The 21,479-nt window shown below is 30.1% G+C and overlaps 1 protein-coding gene across 9 annotated transcripts in view; it reads right to left on the bottom strand.

Moving 5' to 3' along the window:
* The window catches only part of LOC124983487 (ALX homeobox protein 1), a 231,364-nt gene that overhangs the window by 146,363 nt on the left and 63,522 nt on the right, over positions 1 to 21,479 (bottom strand). For all 9 annotated transcript variants that reach the window (XM_047550808.1, XM_047550800.1, XM_047550802.1 and 6 more), the window contains 4 exons: positions 16,614 to 16,687; positions 13,687 to 13,780; positions 3,405 to 3,584; positions 1,105 to 1,554 (listed from right to left, as the gene is read on the bottom strand). In XM_047550808.1, the coding sequence (XP_047406764.1) occupies positions 1,105 to 1,554; positions 3,405 to 3,584; positions 13,687 to 13,780; positions 16,614 to 16,687 (798 nt within the window). The remainder of the gene's footprint in view (positions 1 to 1,104; positions 1,555 to 3,404; positions 3,585 to 13,686; positions 13,781 to 16,613; positions 16,688 to 21,479) is intronic.

Here is a 21,479-nt window from a genome sequence, read left to right as displayed (position 1 = left end):
AATCAGTAGAGTATAAATCAGGAAATATTAAACATGCTTTCAATAAATAAAATTCTACATGAGAAAATATATGTCAGTTTTAGAATATTAAACTAACAGTTCTCAGAAAGGAAGTCACTATATATGCTGAGAACTCCTGAAAGAAGAAGTCTGGGGAAAGCAAAAATAGCTACTGTGATATTCTGACTCCTGCCCTGTTCAGCTCAGCACCAGTCGCTGTCAGAAAAGTTGAATCTGACAATTTTTCTCTTATTGGCCAGACACTGAGGCAAAAAGAAAAAAGATCAAGAAGTTGATAGGCCAAAGTGAAAATCAACATTTGCTAGTTCAATGAACAATGAAAGTCAGTCATTAGCTTTCTAAAAGTGTTTAATAGTTGCAAGCGGTTTTATGTGATTAATCATGAAGAATATTTCTGTACCTTACAGAACTGTTATGCCAAGAAAATTATAGCACATACAAATACCTGAACATGTGCTTATTAAATACTACATTAGGAAAATACTTAGCAAATACAAAGGTATATTTTTAAAATGAATTACTTGATTATTCAGAAAGTATCTTTTTTTGGGGGGGGGTTGCTGGGGATTGAACCCAGGGCATTGTGCTTGTGAGGCAAGCACTCTACCAACTGAGCTATCTCCCCAGCCCAGAAAGTATCTTTTAATTATTTTAGAATATAGTATTTTATTTCTGTTTTAAATTATTTTGGTTATTTAGAAATTACAAGGCAGGAAAAATTTTCTCATTTACTCAATTTAAATTAAATAATACTAGATTTTTTAAAAAATATCTTGATTTTTTAATGTAGGCAGACACAATACCTTTATTTTATTTTTATGTGGTGCTGAGAACCAAACCCAGGGCCACACACTTGCTAGGCAAGTGCTCTACCACTGAGCCACAATACTAGAAATTTAAATCAAAACTGGACAAAATTCAATTAATCTGCACAGTGATTAATTTGTACACATCATGAAAACATAGTTAAAGGAATTGATACAAAATATTATAGTGATTTAAACCTTTACAAAGTTATTATTTAGCATCATTGCCTTAAGATCATCCATCAAAAAAAGTAAACATAATATTTACAAATCTTACATTTTTTCACTCTGTTCAGTACTTTGGTGATTCCTCAGCAAAGAATTCGTCACTTCTGTTTCCATGAATGAAATTCTTTTAGTGGGGATACTGTTTGTCTTACTCTCTTCTCTCTTCTGTCCTACTAATTTTTCCTGACTTCTTTCTTCCACAGCTTCACATGCAGAGGAGCAGCTTAATGGGGAGTGATTAAAGCAAGGGTCCATCCATTGCTCAGAAATTCCTGGTGAGTCTCCTTTATGTTTATTTGTGCGATAGTGAAAGACTTCATCTTGCAATATTAAGTCACTGCTTGGAAGGACCAAATGATTTTTCTGGGTTTCTGATTCATTTCTCTTAGTGATACTTATATCCCCATGTTCATGTGCATATCTGTATTCATTACTAAGTGTCATCAATTTCTTAAAATAATAACAGAAGTTTTCTGCAGCATCCAAGGTGAATACATCCCTGAAAAACAAATGATGAGAACATTAAGTATTAAATATTATATCATCAAATAATAACACTTCAACAGATTTTGAAAATAAATTTTGTTACATGACTTAAAATGAACATTAAACTTTATTAAAACATTCACTGTAAATTACTTCTAGTTATTTAAATAAAATTCATCTCATTATAAACAAAATTTTAAAATATTTATTTAGGTAATTTAGAATTGTTAGTCCAGACAAAATGTCTGGAAATTTTAGGACCATTTTTATTCAAGATATTTTTGGTACAAACGAATGAGAAAAATTCATGCTTTTACTATCATAAACATGAGAAATCATGGCTGCCTAAATTAGGAGAAGTTATTTATGAAATAAATTTAAAAGTACTTTCTGCATTGACTCTTGCCACACAAAATATTTGTATTGGACTTTGAAACAAAGAATTTATATTATGGGAAAGTTTATATTTCCATTTTTCTTTGGAAAAATAATCCTTTGCAAAGATTTCAAATACTTTAAGACATTAATAGGTGTGATTCTCTTGAACAATTGTTGGCTTTCTCTTTTGGATGTTGTGACTTATGTAATTGATCAAACTTTCATGTTTGTCAGTTATGAAGCTTCCAATAACAAATGTAAAGAAGTTTACACTTGTATGAGCATTATTCTTAGAGACATTTTATTTATGTTCCATTGATTCCATCATATTTAAAAAATTTTTTACTTATTTCAAATATAAATTTTCTGACATATTTAATATAGAGTTACAAGTTGGCTTATTTTTCTTCTGAAATAATTCACTATATAAAAATATTTCATCACCAACAAACAAAATGTAAGCTATAATTATTTATAATTATAATTATTAGATAGTTCCTATTTTCATAAAGTTAATTATTAGACATTAGCAGAAGTTCCCTCAATATAATTTTGATATTTTGTATTTTACTTATTTTGTTTACTAATAATGCAGAAAAGGTACACTGTGATATCAAATGTTTATGGTGAGGTGTTGAATTTGCTGATACAACACAAGTTACTTTTCCTATTATAAGGGAGACTCATCATAAGTGAAAAAATGTGAAAACATTTCTTGTATTATTTGTATTTTATGGAGCAACGCAAATTTTAAAATTCAGTTATAAAAAGATAAATTATAATTTTTTTTTGTATTGTGGATTGAACCCAGGGGTGTTCAATCATTAAGTCACATCCCCATCCCAGTTTTTTATTTTTTAATTTAGAGACAGGGTCTCACCGAGTTGCTTAGGGCCTAAGTTGCTGGGACTGGCTTTGAACTCACAATGTTCCTGCCTTTGTCAGCCTCCCAAACCGTGGGGATTACAGATGTGCACCACAAAGCACAGCCTATAATTCATTCATTGTAATTCCTTCAGGATTCAAGGTGGTGTGGGGAAAAGAAATGTTAAAATTTAATATATATTATGTTATAAAACTTGTTTTACTCAATTGTAACATTTCATTTGCTTAATTTTCTTTTATGTTAATCTATAAATTCTTTGAGGATAATGTCTTATCCACAATAATGGCCAAATAAATGTACAACTGGTTATTTGATGACTAATAGAATGAATGGTTGCAGTGTCCTGAAATTTTCAAGTTTCCATTTAATTTACGTAATATTTTAGCACTGAAATATATCAAATTACATTCAAAATATATATTAATGCATTTCTAAGAATAATATCATGATGTCTAGAAGTTTTTATAAAGTTAGACTATCCCCTGAAACACAATGTTTTAAAGCAAAACCAGCATGATTTGTGACAATCAGCATATTTTAAAATTATGCATATATACTACTTTATTTTAAATACCACAAGAGAAAGATAATAATCTTACCCTTTTCTATTGATGTACTTTTCAATTAGTAAGTTGAATTCTCTAATTTCGGACTGACAAAGTACACGGAAATGTCTTGATTCTAGATGACAGTGTTCTTGAGAGTGGATTTCTGAATGAGAGTTTACCATATCACCATTGAGGATTTTTAGAGCAGGTAACATTTCAAGTAGAGAATGTCTATTGGAAATAGAAAACATGTTAATCTTGACAAGAAGAGTATATGCTTCAAAATAGCCATATGCCTATCACATAAATAAGCACAGAGTGTATTCCTAAGAAAATGCAATTTATTTCCTGGGGAAAATGGCATGGTTAAAATCGTTTAAAATTTACAGTATCTTTACATGCACAAAGTAAGTTTTAGAATTCCTGATGTGCATTTAATCATTTTCTTCTAAAATGCACATGGAAAATAAAAAATGGAAACTTAGTTTGGAATTGGAAGTATAAAAAGGCTGCAGTATGAAAAGAATAGTAATATGAGATATCTCTTACTAAGGAGATAATTAAAATAATACTGCTGAAAGTTACAACTTACTTCAGAAATAGAGGTGAATTTTCATTGTGTTTTACTCAGCACAATGTAGTGAGAGAAGTGCTAATACAAAAGAGGTAGGAGATTACTCTGCTTTCATGATCTGGAACACCAGTAATTACATTTTCTCCTGAACCTTGTAAGTATTGCAATTGTAATAATTATCAACGTGTGATCAAAAGTTTGTATCAATTTTAAAGACAAATTCTACTTTTAAAAAAGTTAGAAAGCAAGACTTTTCCATCGATACTAGTCTTTAAGAAATAATTGCCCAAACCTTTCACAAAAATAGTGTGGTATTCTTTACACAATGAAAAATATGCCAATTTTAAAAATTAATTGATCCTTTGAGGAAATCTACAAACTCTGATGAAACATATCAAAGAAGAAGTACATAAAAGGAAATATATCCCATGTTCATGGATAAGGAAAACTTAGTATTGTCAAGATATCAGTTTTTCCCCAATTGATCTAAGGGTTCAACTCAATCCAAAATCAAATCCCAGCAAGGTATTGTGTGGATATTAACAAATTGATTCTAAATTTTATGTATACAGGGAAAAGAATCAGAATGGCTAACACAACATTAAAGAAGATAAAGTTATGGGACAGACACTGTCCAACTTCAAGACTGAATATAAGGTTACAGTAACCAAGATAGTGTGGTACTAGAGAAAAAACAAAAAGAGACAAATACAGCAATGGAATAGAATATGTACACTAGAAATAAACCTGTAGAAATAGAATGATCTGATCTTCGACAAAATAGCAGACAGTACAATGGAGCAAAGATAGTATTTTTTACAAATGGTTCTAGACTAATTGGAAATCCACATTTAAAAAAAGGAGGAATCTACACAGACCTTACATCCTTCAGAAAATATTAACTCAAAATTGATAATGGACCTAAATGTAAAATGCAAAAGTTCATAGCTTCTATAAGATAATATAGGAGAAAAACATAGATGACCTTGATGTGGGATGACTTTTTAGATCAAACATCAAATATTTGATCAATTTAAAAAATCAGTAAGATAGACTTACTACTAAAGACTCAACTCTATCAGACTATGTCAAGAAAGTGGGAAAACAAGCTACATAATAGGAGGAAATATTTGCAAACTATAACCCTGATAAAAGACTTCTATCTAATATATACAAAGAACAATTAAAAGTCAGCAATAATAAAATGCTCAGTTTGACTAAAACATGGGCAAGAGACCTGACCAGATAACTTATTAAAGAAAGCATAGAGATTGAAAAAATAGGAAAATATGTATATCACACGAATTATGAAGTGCAATTTAAAATAACAATAAGATATCACTATACACTATTAGAAAGGTCAAAATTCAAAACAAAGATAATAACAAATGCCACTAAGCAAGTAGAGCAAAAAAAATCTTCCTTGCTGGTGGGAATGCAAAATGACACAGCCACTGAGGAAGACAATTTGAAAATTTCTTATAAAACATCCTTACCATATGATTCAGTATAATACTACTTGGTATTTACTAAAATGAGTTAAAAATTTATGTCCACATCAAAACCTGCACACAGATGTTTATAGTATGTTTTTTTAGAATTACCAAAACATGAAAGCAACCAAGAAAGATGTCTGTCCTTCAGAGGTGTGGATAAATAAACTATGATATAAATAGCACTCAATAATATTGACCTATAAAGGGGACCTATAAAGCTAAAGAGGTGACCTATAAAGTTAGAATATGGAGGAAATTAAATTATTCTAAGAAGGCTACATATACTGTTTAACTCTAACTATATAACATTTTGGGAAAGGTAAAACTATGAAGACAGTAAAATCACTGGTTGTCATGGGGTGGAACTGGGAAACAAGGACAGACAGAGCATAGATTTTTTTTTTTAGGGTAGTCAGTGGAAGTATTCTGTATGATACTACAATGATAGATAAATGACATTAAACTTTGTCAAAAGTCACAGAATATACAGTACCAGAGTAAATCCCAATGTAAACTATGAATTTTGGGTGACAATACATGTCAATGCATTTCATTGATTGTAACAAGTGCACCACTCTGGAGCGAGTTAATAATGGGAGAGATGGTGCATGTGTGGGAATGGGGTATGTGGAACTGTATTTTATGCTCAATTTTACTGTTAATATATAACTGCTTTAAAAATAAATATTATTACTTAAAAAATAGAAATTAAAAATTTTTTACATAAAAGGAGGGGTGACAATGTAAGATTACTAAAATGGTAAGGTTTAAGAGAGAAATTTCCAATCAGAACAATAATATCAGTTATTCCTACTATTAGACTGTATAGCTGGGTAACATTTATTTATATAAACCAAGTTGCAAAATAATAAATTAATATTTTCTTGTCATGAAGACATGATCCACAAAGATAAAACTGTATAGAGTTTTTTAAACTCATAAAGCATACCTGTATATAATTATAATTTTTGTAATATTGAAACTAAATTAAAGATAACAATAAGAGATTGATCTTCCTCCATGACAAATAAAGAATAGCAAATTTCTTTATTTACTAGAGATAGAGATGATTACCTTCCCAAATCCCCTTTATCCCTTCCCAGAAAAACATTTTTTTTTCTTACTGATATTTAAATAAGGAAAAGAGGGAAAACAATTAGGTTGCATTTTTAAAGAAATTATATGCCTTACAGTGTTAGATAGATAAAAAGCTTTTTCATTGTGCTAATTATAGTATGAAAGAGTTAAGAAGATTTGGATACATATATTTTGAACCTATTTAGTAAACTTGAAGTTACCAACATTTGCCAAATCATAAACTACCACAATTACCATAATGGGTTAAATGAAGGGCATACATTGTGCTTCTGGTTGCAATCAATTAAAGATATGGTTCAAAAGCCCAATGTTACATTAAGATAACAGCTAGTCATCACAGAGGTGACAAGATAATCAGAGGAAATCACTACAGAGATAAAACATTAAATATTACATGAAATCTTTGACTAGGTTCTCATCAAAATAAGAAAAAGTCACTGTCTGAAATTTTAGTTGTTAATAATCAAAATACGATGAAGAGATCAACTATCAATATTCCACACTATTCCACCCTACACAATTGTTTATCACATTACTAATGAAGCTACATTGTGTTAAGTTTCTATTAAAGTAACAACGAAGTTTATTTAAACACATGACTAAAAGGTCAAAATAAATTAGTTAAAATCATAAAAATATTAGATATGAAACAATGATGCTTTTGAGATGGATAGTAAAAGGAATTAAGTTGAGAATGTGTCTATGTTCCTCTAACATTAATTTAAAAAAACAGATATTCTGATTCTTTGGTATTGTTTCTTTAGGTTCCACTTGCTAAATTGTAGATGAGCAATCATAAAGCTTCAATAACTTGATGGAAATACCCTTGAGCATAACCAGCAGTGTATTTTAATTCTTTGGGGATAAGCAAATTTCTGTCTAATGCCTTGGGGATCTGACTGGCAAAAGGAAAGAGGTATGCCCATAACACTCTTTAGTCTTTGAAAGAAAAATGTATATCTTATAAGGAAAATCTTCTCCTCCTTCCCAGAAATTATTCAAAAATAATTAATGACAAAATTAGAAGTCTTTCTAACCAATCTAATAAAATCCTAGAGGTAATAACAAAAGAATTCAATTTAATTATTAAAAATTAATTAATATTAATGAACAGATAAATATATTACCAGTATATGTCTTTTAACAAAATAATGTTTATGCTCCATGCATAAACATGAAAAGTAAAATAAATTTAAAGATAACTTGGCACATTAGGTATATAACTACCTGTTAATACTGGTACTATGTGGTAGTTGTTCATTTAGAAACTGACACCAGATTAGCAAGGAACATCAATGATGGTTTTATCATCAAATATTCTATTTTTGGCATAGTTACTGATATAGATATCATTAAGTATGATACTTTAACTACAGAGAATAAGTGTAGTGAATGTGGGTTAACAGGGCTTGAATTTTTACATCAGAAATATTTTTATGTTACATTCATTAGCTTTATATAAAATAGTTTCCAAATGGTTTATTTGAGCCATGATATTTTAAAGACATTTTTAATGTAAAAATTTGCTTGGGTCTTCAAGACTATAACAATAGCTTGAAATTTGTGATTTATATAATCAATATCCAGACTGAAATTACTGTTTTATTTTAAATATTTTTTTCTTTAATTTTATTTTAAAGAAATTGTCCTGGGGCCTGCATAAGACAGTGGTGCATGGATTAAGCTTTAAGTTCAAAATGCAGACTTACAGGAATTTATGATGAATATATTAGAAAGTGCTGTAATAATTTGATTAATGTTGGAAATGAAGTATAAGAATACTGTGAGATCTCAAGATTAGTTTTTCCAGCTGGGCTTTTCCTAGTCAAGGACCGAATCAATATTTCATTTAGTGAAAACTTCCTAGTGAATATTCTGCCACTTAAGAAGGTCTATTAATCAACAGTGAATGAAACAAATTCCCAAAGGAGATTTCAAACTGAGTCTGTAGATTAAGCTTTAGAAAGAGATTTTTTAGTACATCAGTTTTGTCCGTGTTATCACTGGCTAGACATGAAAGTAAGAACCCAACTGGGAAAATCTTTAACTAATCCCTTTGTTGGTACCAAGGGGGTTACATAAAGTTCACTGAAACACACTGTTTAAAGTCTGAGTTTGCCTTTCATTCACAAATTGATGTTTTATAGATTTCTAGATTTTAATCCTTTAAATAAATGATTCTCTTCTTACAATTAATGAAAGGTATATTAGAGCAACTGATCTAAGTAAAATTTGAGAGGTAAAATTTTCAAGTTGGCATTACTTTAGCCTAGAAAAATTTATTTCAACACAGGAATTATAATAGTCAAATAAATGATACATATCTACAATATAAATACAATTAATTTTCTTTCATTATTGATTATTTCTCATTAAATATTTTCTTTTAAACTATAAAGTATATATTAAGAACAATAACATGTGGATATTATACTTATAAATATATAATACATTTATCTCAATATATTTTACCCCAAGCATATTTAACTCAATAAAATAACTTTATTACTTCATACAGACAAAATAATTTTAAAAATTTGAATATTATTTGGGATATTCGGTTTGTTTCTAGTTCCTGCAACTGGTAATACATCAGCAGTTTGGATAAAAAGTAATAACAGATCAGCAAGAGAATTCAGGCCCTATTTGCCCAACATATAATAGAAAACCCATGACCCCTAAGGATATTGCTTTAAATAATAAGCAAATCTATTTCTTTTCATTTGCCATCACAGACTTGTTTCATATAGTATGCAGTGAAAATAAAAGAAACTATCTAAAAACAAACCATTAGATGTTTTCATTTGAAATAATATCACTTACCAAGAAGTGCCTTTTAGGAATAATTACACTCATCTTTTCATATAGGAAGTTTAAATCTAAGATCTGGCTGCCAGCAATGAGGTCTTAAAACTACTTTAAACCCTCATGTAAGAGTAGCACATCCCCAGAACTTGAGCTAGTACAGCTAGATGGAGACCTTGACTGCTTCTATTCCAGGTGAGAGAGTTCTGCTCTTAGTTGGTCAGAGTCTGGAAGTATATTTAGGTGGCCTTTCTATGAAGAAGTTCTTTAAATATCTGAAAAATTTGATTATATTATAATTTGAAGTTGACTAATAACTTACATTTTATACAGTAATTTGTCCTAGAGTTGGTTTTTTTCCCTTTTCAGGAAACTTGTTGAATTTGATAGATACTTTATAGTACTATATAGATCTGAGGACTCCTGTTTTAGAATGCCAGATGTTGATAATGACTAAGACTTTGCAATAATACCAATTGTTAACTTATAGGAATTAACATTTTCAATAACTAAAATAAAATCTAATAAAGCAGTAGAAAAATTAAGACAGCTGAAATGTGGATTCTTTTCAAACCACTATCCATTGTAATGTAATTAAGTATGGTAACATATTTCTTCAAAAATATTGTTGCATTGACTAAATACAAGAAACTGTGTTGGTACTGTGCAACTACTATAAAAATCATAGACAAATTTACTTCCACTAAGAACATAAATTTTCAGATAACCAAGAGCCTTAAATTATTTCTTTTTTAATTTAATAGATATGAATAAATTTCTCAACTGAACACATACTAGTGAAATGTTAGGTCTCACATTGGAGATAGATAACTAAGTACAGTTTGCACAACTAAGCATTGTGGACAAGCTGCTAAATTATCTTTTACCAGTTATGCTTCCTTCTGTTCTCTTTAAAAATTGCATTTCTGTTCTGTATGTAGCAAAGATAAGGAAATCTCCCCCAAAATTTGTATTCAAGATGCCCCAAACTGCTATCGTTTGAACTTGGCTTATCCCCTCTAAAATTAATGCTGAAGTTTAATCCCAGTTTTAAGATATTAAAAGTTGAATGTTTCATCTCACTACAGTATTTAGAGTCCCCATGAAGCATGGCACAGTAACTTTCAGAAAAGTGAGCGATTAGAACACACATGTATGTACATACGCACAATACACACACACATACACACGCCCTGACTCTTATATATGATGTCCCCCTCTGCCAGTAAGAAGGCTATCACCAGATGCAGGTCCTTGACCTTGACCCAGAACTGGGATCCAAATTCATTTGTCTCTTTTCTTTATAACTTAGCCAGTCTTTAACACTATATTATCAGCAACAAAAAATGAACTAATGTAGTGACCAACATCCTTTCCCCGCACAATGAAGGAAGATATCTCTGCTAACTTACTAAGGTTAAAAAAAGCAAGAAGGAGGCTTGGGGAGATAGTTCAGTTGGTAGAGTGCTTGCCTGTCAAGCACAAAGCCCTGGGTTTGATCCCCAGCACCGCAAAAAAAAGCAAGAATGAAACCATGAGCAAGTAAAGCTATCTAAACACTTATAAGGCCAGGGATTTTGTGTCCTTAAGATATCCTGGGAGCTGTTTAGTAGGTTAAAAGATCTTATCTAGCAGAGTTTTCATTGTAGGAGTGCAACTGATATACTTTTAATTGTCTCCTAAAATTACACCTGCAAATAACTCCTGCCCTGAGGGAATAACCAATTTTCTCTGACGGAAATAAGAAGGACCTAAGATAATAGCAGGAATGTATTCAGAATTAATAATGTAATCTCCTATTTCTGTAACTACAGACTACCCAAACAGACTATTTCAGAATTTGGAATTCTTGTTGCTTTCTCTCTTGGAAGTAAAACTCTTAAAAGTAAAAGGGATCTGGGGCGGGGGGGGGATATAGATACATAGATAGACAGATAGATACGTACATACATAGATATGTAGATACATAGGTAGATACAAAGATACATAGCATGAATGGGAAAAACATAATAAATATTCCCAAGTTTAAAATAATATTTTTTCTTGTGCTATGAAAATAAACAGCATAGAATTAGCCTATTTGTATGTTTAATTTTAATATTAATGAAAAGATTAATAATAATAAAAAATAATCAAATTATCATATATGTAAATGAAAACACTACAAATAGTATAAAGGAAAAAAAAAAACTCTAAAATATTTCAAGAGAAAATAGATCCAAAGCTAAGAAGAGATAGCCAAGCTATTAATATCAGAAGAAAATAAACCACATAATATGAGTGTGTCCAATCCAAGAATTAGTAAACAATGTTTATTTAATAATTCCATCTGGGGCAAACATTATAATCTAGATTTCATTTTGAGTATCATCTTTTAGATATTTTGATCTTAAAAAACTATGCATTTGGACATATCATATCTAAGGTATAGATAATTTCTGTGCAATTAATTTGTTTAAAAAATGAAAGAACATATATGAATGTATATATGTACACGTATATGTACACATGTATGAACATTTGTGTATGTATGTATGTGTGTGTGTGTGTGTCTATTTTTCTTTTTACTCTTTCTAGCTCCAAGTTAGAGGAATTGACACAACAATTTAGGGCCACTTTCATTAATTTTAGCTCTTTATAATACCTGGACTTACCAATAAATTTTAATTTCATCACTTGTTGGCTTATCTCTTATTACTTTTCCTGTGGAAAAATATCTCCCCAAAACACCATTTTACTTTTCAAATAAATAATTTTCCAATAACTATTCAAAGTTCCATTGTAGTTTATTAAAAGCAATAACAACATATTTTGTATGTGCTGTGTAAGAAGCACTGCTATAAAATGTTATCATGTTTTAACATACTTAGTCTACATAGAATCTGTAAGTATTCTCTGATATTCTTCTTGATATTTCCTGTCCTCTCTTAAAGTTAGTTTGCAGCTATGATGAGTTTTAACTAATGGAAGCTCAGTGAATTGATCACTGTCCCTTTTGAGGAAAAAGGGGAGTGATTAAATGTGATCTGTGCATTCCCTGTGGTCTCTTTCCATTTCCCACACCATAGTCTATTGGCTTAAAAACACCAAGTTATCACTGAAGTGATATGACCACACATCTGAAGCAGCCTAAATTTGAGTCTGCTCAGATTGTACAGGCTGAACTCAACCCCATCAGATGTAACATAAACAAGTAAAAATCTTATTGTACTGAATCACATTGATTTCTGGGTTCTTCGTTATAGCATAATCTATAGTATTCTTTGAGGTAGATACCATTATTAAAATCATTTTGTAGATGAGGAAACTAAGACACAGTAAAGTTAAAACAACCTGCACATGATCAGCTAGTATAGTAGTGGAACTAGAATGTACCTGAGTGTCAACTTTCTTTTTTAAGAAAACCTTTAAGTGAAGAATAAGCAATCATCTTGATTTGGTCATTCCTCAATGTATACATGAATTAAAATATAATACTACATCTCATAAATATGTAAAATCATTCTATGTTGTTCAGATATGAGATGTCCCCCTAAAGTTACTGTGTTAATGAAGGAATGTTTGGAGGTAAAATGATTGGGTTGTGAGAGCTTTAAGCTAGTCCATCCTAGTTTGAATGGACTGAGTGGCAACTCCAGGCAAGCATGGTGTGGTTAAAGAATGCAGGCCCCTGGGGTCATATACCAGAAGGCTTCATTTTCCCAGTGGCCCCTTACCCCTTCTCCTTTTCTGTTTCCTGTCTACCATGAGCAGAGCAGTTCTCTACCAAGGCTTCTGTCACAACATTCTGCCTCAACTTGTGTCCAGACTGATGGAGTTGGCCTACCCTACTGAAACCTCTAAAACCACGAGCCAAAATAATTTTTCCTCTTCTAAGTAGTTCTTGCCAGGTATTTTGATCACAGTGATAAAAAGCTGACTAACACATATGTCAATCAAAAAATTTTTAAAAATACCAAATGTACAAAAAAACTAAACAAAACAAATTATTGTCAGGACATAATTTAAATAGCAAGTCAAGTGATTAAGATAGCTTTTTGTCATCTGAACAAATGTCTTTTCCATAAATGCAAAACCCAAGACAATAATCACACTAAATTTGTCATATAGTTAATGGTCTGGATCATAATTATATTTTTAAATTTTCATTAGTTCATATATATCCAAGAAAATTATTTTAGGCTGAAGATATTTTTAGAACTAATTTTATAAATTTTTAAAAAATAACTTTAGATATTTTAAAAATTATTTTTAAAAATTAACTTCCAACTAACAATTTCTATTTTAGGACAATTTTCATCAAACTGTTTTCTGAAGCCATAATAAAGGATGTTCAGGGGGTGCAAAAATGCCTCTTTACCTCCAGTTTATTTCTTGAAGAAGTGGATTTCCAGTGAGAGTGAGTTCACGGAGAGAACAGCATGCATCAAACCATTTTATGGCACTTGTAAGATCTACAGAAAAAAATCATTATGAAAGGTATCAAAGATAAAGAAAAAGGTCATAAAATAATGACCTTTTTATTTATTGGTTACCCATTAAAGAAAAGCATTATTATTATTTCTTCTGCAGAATACTATGTATTTTCTAAAGGAGACTATATTAAGAACACAGATTTCTGTAGAATATGTTACTATCATTTAGCAGCTAAGGGAACTTATATATGTCTATTTTTAAATATAGGTCCATAACTGTTCTTATAGGATGGAGTAAATGAGATAATATGTTCAAAGGGGTTAGAACATTTTGTGGTAGATTGCAATCATAAAATCTAAAGAAATAAATCTAAAGTAATAGGATAGGTGGTAAAACTGAATCTTTACATGGACATCTTACATTTTTAAAAGTAAAAATAGGCATGGTGACACATGCCTGTAATCCCAGCTACTTAGGAGGCTTAGGTAGGAAGATTGCAAGTTTGAGGCCAGCCTGGGCAATTTAGGAAGACCCTCTCATAAAAATAAAATCTAAAAAGAGCTGGGGATATAGCTCAGTGAACACATGAGACCGTGAATTTAATTCCCAGTACTGGAAAAAAAAAAAGTAAAAATAGAACATTTTTTAAAAAACAAAATCTAGTAAATCTAGGGTACTTTGTACAGTAATGTATACCAAATTGCTTTCCAACAGAAAACAACCATAACACTGGGAAATATTTATATCTCTATCATCTATCTATAATCTATCTATGTATGAAGTACCTATTTTAAGTGTGACTCAGAGAAATGTGCTGAATGGAAGAATATTACTGCTTCCAAGTAGGAATGTGGAGACAAAGCAAAAGAGGCTCTTTAGTTCTACTGAGGAGGTAGGCATTACAACTGAGGCTGGATTTTATGGGAAAAAGTACTAAGAAGCTGAATGTGTGCAAGTTGGGGATGCCTATATGATGACTCCCCATGTATCCTTGGAAAAGTGTTGAGTTACATAGAATAGACAAGATATTCTGCAAAATCTAGCAGATTTCACCTACTGCAGGAGTAAGAGTTAAAAGATGATACTGAAGTCCATGCAGCAGTTGCAGCCATGCCAGCCTAAAACCAATTGAGAATCTCATCTCAGAGATCAACAAAAATCTAGAAAGAATACACATGATGCATTAAGGCGAGACCCTGGAGTAGGGGCATGTACTAAAAGTTGAAAACTAAATAACCTGTCCGAAGACAAGATGAAACTAAGCCTGTCAGAAATAAAATAACGCACCAGTTTAACTGCCTGTTAGAATAAAACTTTACACAAATTAAAGTAAGACAAAGTCCAGACCAACTAAACTATATTATTTGCAATGTTCAACATACAGTTAAAATTCACTACAAATATAAAGAAACATGAAAATATAAACTATTGTTAACAAAAAAGCAGTTAATAGAACTACCCCCAAATAAACCAGATATAAAGTCAACTTTGAAAAAAGATACCCAAGTAATTACATGATGAAAACTGTATATCCATATAAAAAAGATGAACTCAATCCCTAGTTCACAACATATATAAATTGTATTTTAAGATGAATAATAGACTTAATGGTAAAAACTAAAAGTACAAAGCTTCCAGAAGAAAGCATAAGAAATTATCTTTTTAATCTGGAGGTAGAAAAATATTTATTACAAAGGATATGGAAAAATGACCATAAACTCAGTATACAAAGTAGATTTCATCAAAATTAAAAATATATTCTCATTTAAATAAAATTAATATATAAAACAAGCTGGGAGAAAATATTTAAAAAGCTTATATCTGACAAAGAATTTCATCCAGAACTGATAATGAATTTCTATGAATCAATAAGAAAAAGATAAATAACCAAAGTTTTAAAATGGTGAGGCACTGGAAATACATAATAAAAGATACAAAAGTCGCTCATAAATATTTGTAAGAAAGTTCAACACCTTTATTAGGGAAATGCAAACTAAAATCATAAAGAAATAATACAATGAAATACTAAACACTCTGGAAAGGAGTAATTAGAACTCATACATGCCAGTTGGAGTGTTAAATGTTACAACTATTTTGGGAAAATAGTTTGCCAGTTTCTTTCAAGTTAAACCTACACCCTCTGTATTGTCTGGCAATTACATTCTTACACATTTATCCAAGACTACAGACTGAAAACAAGTCTACAAAAAGAGTTGTATAAAAATGCCATAGGAATCTATATTCCTCTATTCATAACAGCCTCAAACCTTATATAATCAAAATATCAATGAATAGGAGAATAGATAAATTGTGATATATTTATACAATGGATTACATTTCACCAGAAAAAAAAAAAACAAAGGATTGAATAAACAAGATGGTGGAATATCACATGAAAGAACATACTGTTTGATTCCACTAATATAAAGAAAAAATTAACATGGGAGAAATTCAGACTATGGTTACCTTGAGGAGGGGTCTGACTGGGAATGGGTAAATTTTTTGAAAGGGATAAGTGAAATCAGTTCATGATTCTTTAATAAACTTTTGAGGGGCATCTATATTTGGTAGGATCAACAAGTTAGGTTTTTTACTCATCTTTATTAGTCTATTTATTTCATAGGTAGGACATACAGGACTTTGAAATTGAAATGCTATGGTGATGCTTAACTAGGCCTACCAAAAAGATATGGAAGTAGTATTATTTCACAAGTGGAAAGAAAATATCTATTAAATTATTTCAACGTGTTTTATTGTACAGGCTTGTTATTCACACACCATTAGCACATGTTTTTAACCCCTTACCACATATTTAGAGCTGAAACTCAAAAGCTTATTGTTTTAAAAAATTAAACATTATTCTAAACTTACCAGAAAGACAATTGTTACTGACATCTAGCTTTTCCAAAGAAACAAAATGAAAAAGTGGTACAATTTTTGTCAAACTGAAAACAAAACATAGAATTCATTAGAAATTTTAAATGGTCATATTCTTGATATTATTGATGTAATTATGTAACAATACACTTATGTAACACAATTATATAAATTATACTCATATAATTTTAATTGCAAAATACAATAACAATAATTACTAACAGCACTTATTAAAATGTATTAATCATAGGAGTCTAGGTAATACTATTATGGAAGATTTCTATTCATTTTTAAAGAGAAATTACCATGGAGAATTTCTACAAAGGAAGATTTTAATTCATTTTAAGAGAAAGTACCATGGAATTGCCAATTTCAGTCATAAACATCATACACTTTGATGGGCATTTGCTATTCAATTTTAAATAAGTGTTTTGTTACTTTTTTATCTTTGTATAAAATCAAAGTTATACAGAAGTTGCATTATTTTTTGACACTCTGGTTCAAGTACATGGACCTAAACCTTTAAATCAGACATAAAAAAATCACTTTTCAATACCATAACAGATTAGAGACACTAATTTTTTTTTGACATTAATGTTTTTTAATTAAAAAAAATTCCTTTGTTTATTAGATTGAAAGCATTATAAATGCTGTAAGTATCCAAAACTATACTGGCTTTAATTCTAAATTAGAAATGTGCTTAATATATAAATAGTAAGTTCAAGGAGAAAAATGTTATGTTTTATATCAATAGAATGAATATAAATTTGGCAGAAATATATTGACATTTAAAATAAATACACTTATGAATTATGCATACTAAAACAGAAATATAATAAACTTTGCACCCTTCTTTTAAGTTTTTATCATTTTCTAAGTTACAATTGTCATTAAGAATCCATATCAAGCAAGAAACATAAAATGATATTGAAAATGCATGCATCATGGGAAAAAAGCTATGAAGGGAAAAATAAGTTTAATTTGATTTGCATTTTCAACTAAGACCAGTGTAGACTTACTCTGTAACATAATACCATACTATTATAGCTATTTGGAAATCAAATCTGTTTATCTGAATCTTTGAGAGAAAAACCCCCTTTGCATAAGATGATCTTCTAAATTAATCTTGTGAAAGTTATAATTCCATAACTATTCAAAATATTACTCAACTAAAGGAGAATCTCTGGAACAACTAAAAAAAGGTGCTCATTTTTTTTCCTTTTCTTTCTTACTGTCCCTCCACTTTTCCATCAGAGTTCTTTACCTCTTTGTCTATGAACTACCTGTCTGACATTGTTAAAAACAACAGCAGTAGCAATTATTATTCTGAGGTTAGAAGTCAAAGAGTAACACTGTGACTGAGAGCTTCATGGGATCCTGTAGTCATGGGGACTAGCACAACACTAACCCTTGCATTGACCTTGATTCCTATCTTACACTGCCGGTTCTGCATTAGCAGAAAGAAAAAAGATACTACTGATGAAAAATAATGAGGCTAGAAGAAAATATAAATATTGTCAATCCTAAATACAATATTACTATTCACAATTTACCTATACATTACTTCTTAAAAACAGTTCCCTGGGAAGAAAAAAATCCGAAGGACTAAAAAAAAGAATGTGAAAATATATTGGTCATTACATTTATACAAATACCTCATTATTTGTACACTCCATAATAGTAGAATTTACTGAAACGTCACATGGATTTGGAAGGAAGGAAGGAAAAAAGGAAGGAAGGAAGGGAAAAGAAAAAAGGAAAAGAGAGGAGGAGGGAGAGGGGTGGAGCAGGGAGAAATTAAATGTTGGATACATGATTATTGAATTTAAGTATTCATTTTATCACTTTTCCTACCCAAGCACTTTCCGAATCAATATTGTAAACAAAAAATTAATTATTCAAGTGAAGATATAAAAGTATTAACAAGGAAATTATGTTTTAAGTTTGATAAGTTTCTAATACTAAACTTTGCCTTTCTACTGAAAGGATTTTGAAAAATTAATAGCTAATGACACATTAAATCCTTCAGAATATAATTTTCCTCTTTTCAGAATATTCCATATTTCTTAAAAATAAGTTATATGGTGACATATATATAAAACATTAAACAATGACTTAGAATTTTAGAAAATCAATAAATGTCATTCTTACAATACTCAAAGAAATATCTATGATTAGATAGTTTTAACACTGAAATTTTATCTTATAAGATAACCATACTTTAAAAATCATTTTATCGTCTTTGAAATTTTAAACAAGAAAACTTTCTATTCATTCACCTTTATGATTATTCATTAGGATGGTAGAAACCTAATCATAGAATCCTTATTTTCAAACCTCTAGAACTTTTCCTTTACTGACATTCTGTGTATATTTTTTTCCAAGAAAATTCAAACCAGAAAGACAAAGGGCATTAGTGAAAACCTAATACCATTTGACCTTGTCACATTAGCCCTGGGCATTAAAAAGATATAACTTTCAAAGACGACAAAAAGCAAAAGATTTGTTCAATGAGCAGCCAATGGGTAATAGTTTCCACTTTCTGCTCCTACTTAGAGTCTCATTGGAAGTAGAAAAGCTTATGAAGCCAGAATCTTCTTAGTTAGAACTCCATGGAGTCAAACTTAAAACAGTCACATGTTATAATGAAAATTTAAAACAGAAGTCAGGATGAAACAGGCATTTCAAACAATATGTACTAAGTATCATTCTTTATATGTATTCCATTTGTTGGGAAGGGGAAAGCATATGGATATATAATTTCTTCCTCGTGATGAAACTATTTATCAAAAAATAAAAGACAATATATACAATTTAAAAGCCATGCCAACCACACATATATATACACACACACACACACACAAATGTATATGGTATGTATATGTGTGTGTGTCCCAATGTATATACATACATGTATAAATAAATATATATATATATATACACACACTCATATATATACCCATATACATTTTATATGTACATTTATAAAATTCACAGGCTTATAAAATGAATTTATAAACATTTTCTATTTGGATTATAATTAACACCTTATAAAACAGTTAAGGTAGGCATTATTACCCCTTTCACAAGAGGGAAAAGACAAGCCTTAGATGGCGGCTTGCTCAATGACAACTGACTGATAAGTTGTAGATTCAAAATTCAAAACCAGTTCTGCTGACACTGAGTTTTATCAAACCTGATATGGTTCTGAAAGAAGTCAATATACATATAAAAACATAACATAAGATGGATCATTTCTCCAATTAACGGTATTATTTTTGTTGTGAAAATTCTAAGTTTGAAGATGATTTTTATACAGTGATATTAGGAAATAATTTTATTACCCTATATGTCCATTCCACCAATTACATTTTCTTGGTACCCTCAGGCCCTTTACTTCATCATCTCAGAAATGGTAGAAGGTTACATATGAAAAGAGCTTTGAGAGGCTCAGAAAGAACATATCCAAGTATGCAACATTATTATTAAAACTATTAAAACACTCTACACATTATTATGCTGATTTTTGTACAGATAAACTTAAAATATGAAGTTCTTTTATCTCTGAGAGTTTTTGGAGGGCAAGGTCATATGCCACCCATTTTAACATCTACCTAAATATTCAAATGTTATAAGACTAGGCAAATAAAATTATAAAGAGGAATAATTTGAATTACTTATCCCAATCATCATTATCAATTCTTAAAAATTTTAGTATTTTAGTTAAATAACTCCTTTTATATCAGATTGATATGCACAAGTCATAAGAGAATAACAGACCAAAAGTTTATCATCCACTAGTAATTTTAATTTTCATGGAAAGAATATTCAATGATAATTTAAATTGTCCAAAGAAATTAAAGGCATTATTTTTATTAAAAAATTTTCAATTAAATATTTTCTAATCTCTCTAAATGTCATTTCCTGAGTGATTTACTGCACATGTCAGAATGAAGTTGACTATTTAATTTTAAAATTACATTTCTTACCAGAAAAATATAAAGATCCAATGGGTGTGTGGATGGGTCAATTTATTTACACTGTGTTATCTGATGGAGCTAGTTTTTATACCAATGTCCTTTAAAATCAAGTCAACTTTCATATTTCATATCTGATTAAGATAATTTGAGGGAATTTTAAATACAGATTTGGTTTTCAGTTGTCAAAGAATAATTAGATGTTAAATCATTTAGTACATACATGCTCAAAGGATGAAGAAAACTGTGGCAGAGGTTGATAGTTTTATGGTTTTTGGGGAAAAAAGGTATAAATATAAAAATTAGGTCATCCTTATTCATTTTTTTTCTAAGAACTGTATAGCCCCCAAAGAGATATTTTCTGTTAAAGGAGGTTCCTTTACCCGACTTCATGTGCCTTTGATGAACAAATTAATCATATTACAATGAATAGGTCTCAATGAAATATTAAGTGAAGGGAGAAGTACACATATTGTGCTCCTGCTTTGGTTTTAGACAGTGGTTCTCTGCAAAGATCCAGATGTTTGGCAGTCTCAAATGGATCTTCTGAGGCAGATCCCCATTTCAATTTAACATTAAGGTATTTTTTAAGTGTTATTTTATATCCCTAGGGAAATCAAATTTAAATCCATCTTAACAGTTACAAAAAGACATCCAACTAGAGAGCAGATTAAAAATCATTCTTCCAGGACTTAATAAGTACCATTTGAGAGAAAGAGACATCCTTCTGAATTAAATTAACCACCTCCTGTATTTTCCAATGACTATATTCTCTACAAATATAAACAAACCTGCGCTGAAAATTCCACAAATGTGTCCTTGAGAAGAAAAGAAAACTGAAGAGAATAAATTGACAATTAAAATTCTACTAACATTCTAGGTT

Source organism: Sciurus carolinensis, chromosome 4 (genome assembly GCF_902686445.1).
Source record: "Sciurus carolinensis chromosome 4, mSciCar1.2, whole genome shotgun sequence".
NCBI classification, from domain to species: Eukaryota; Metazoa; Chordata; class Mammalia; order Rodentia; family Sciuridae; genus Sciurus; species Sciurus carolinensis.
Note: the sequence above shows the minus strand (reverse complement) of the source record. Positions and strands in the feature narration are given on the sequence as shown.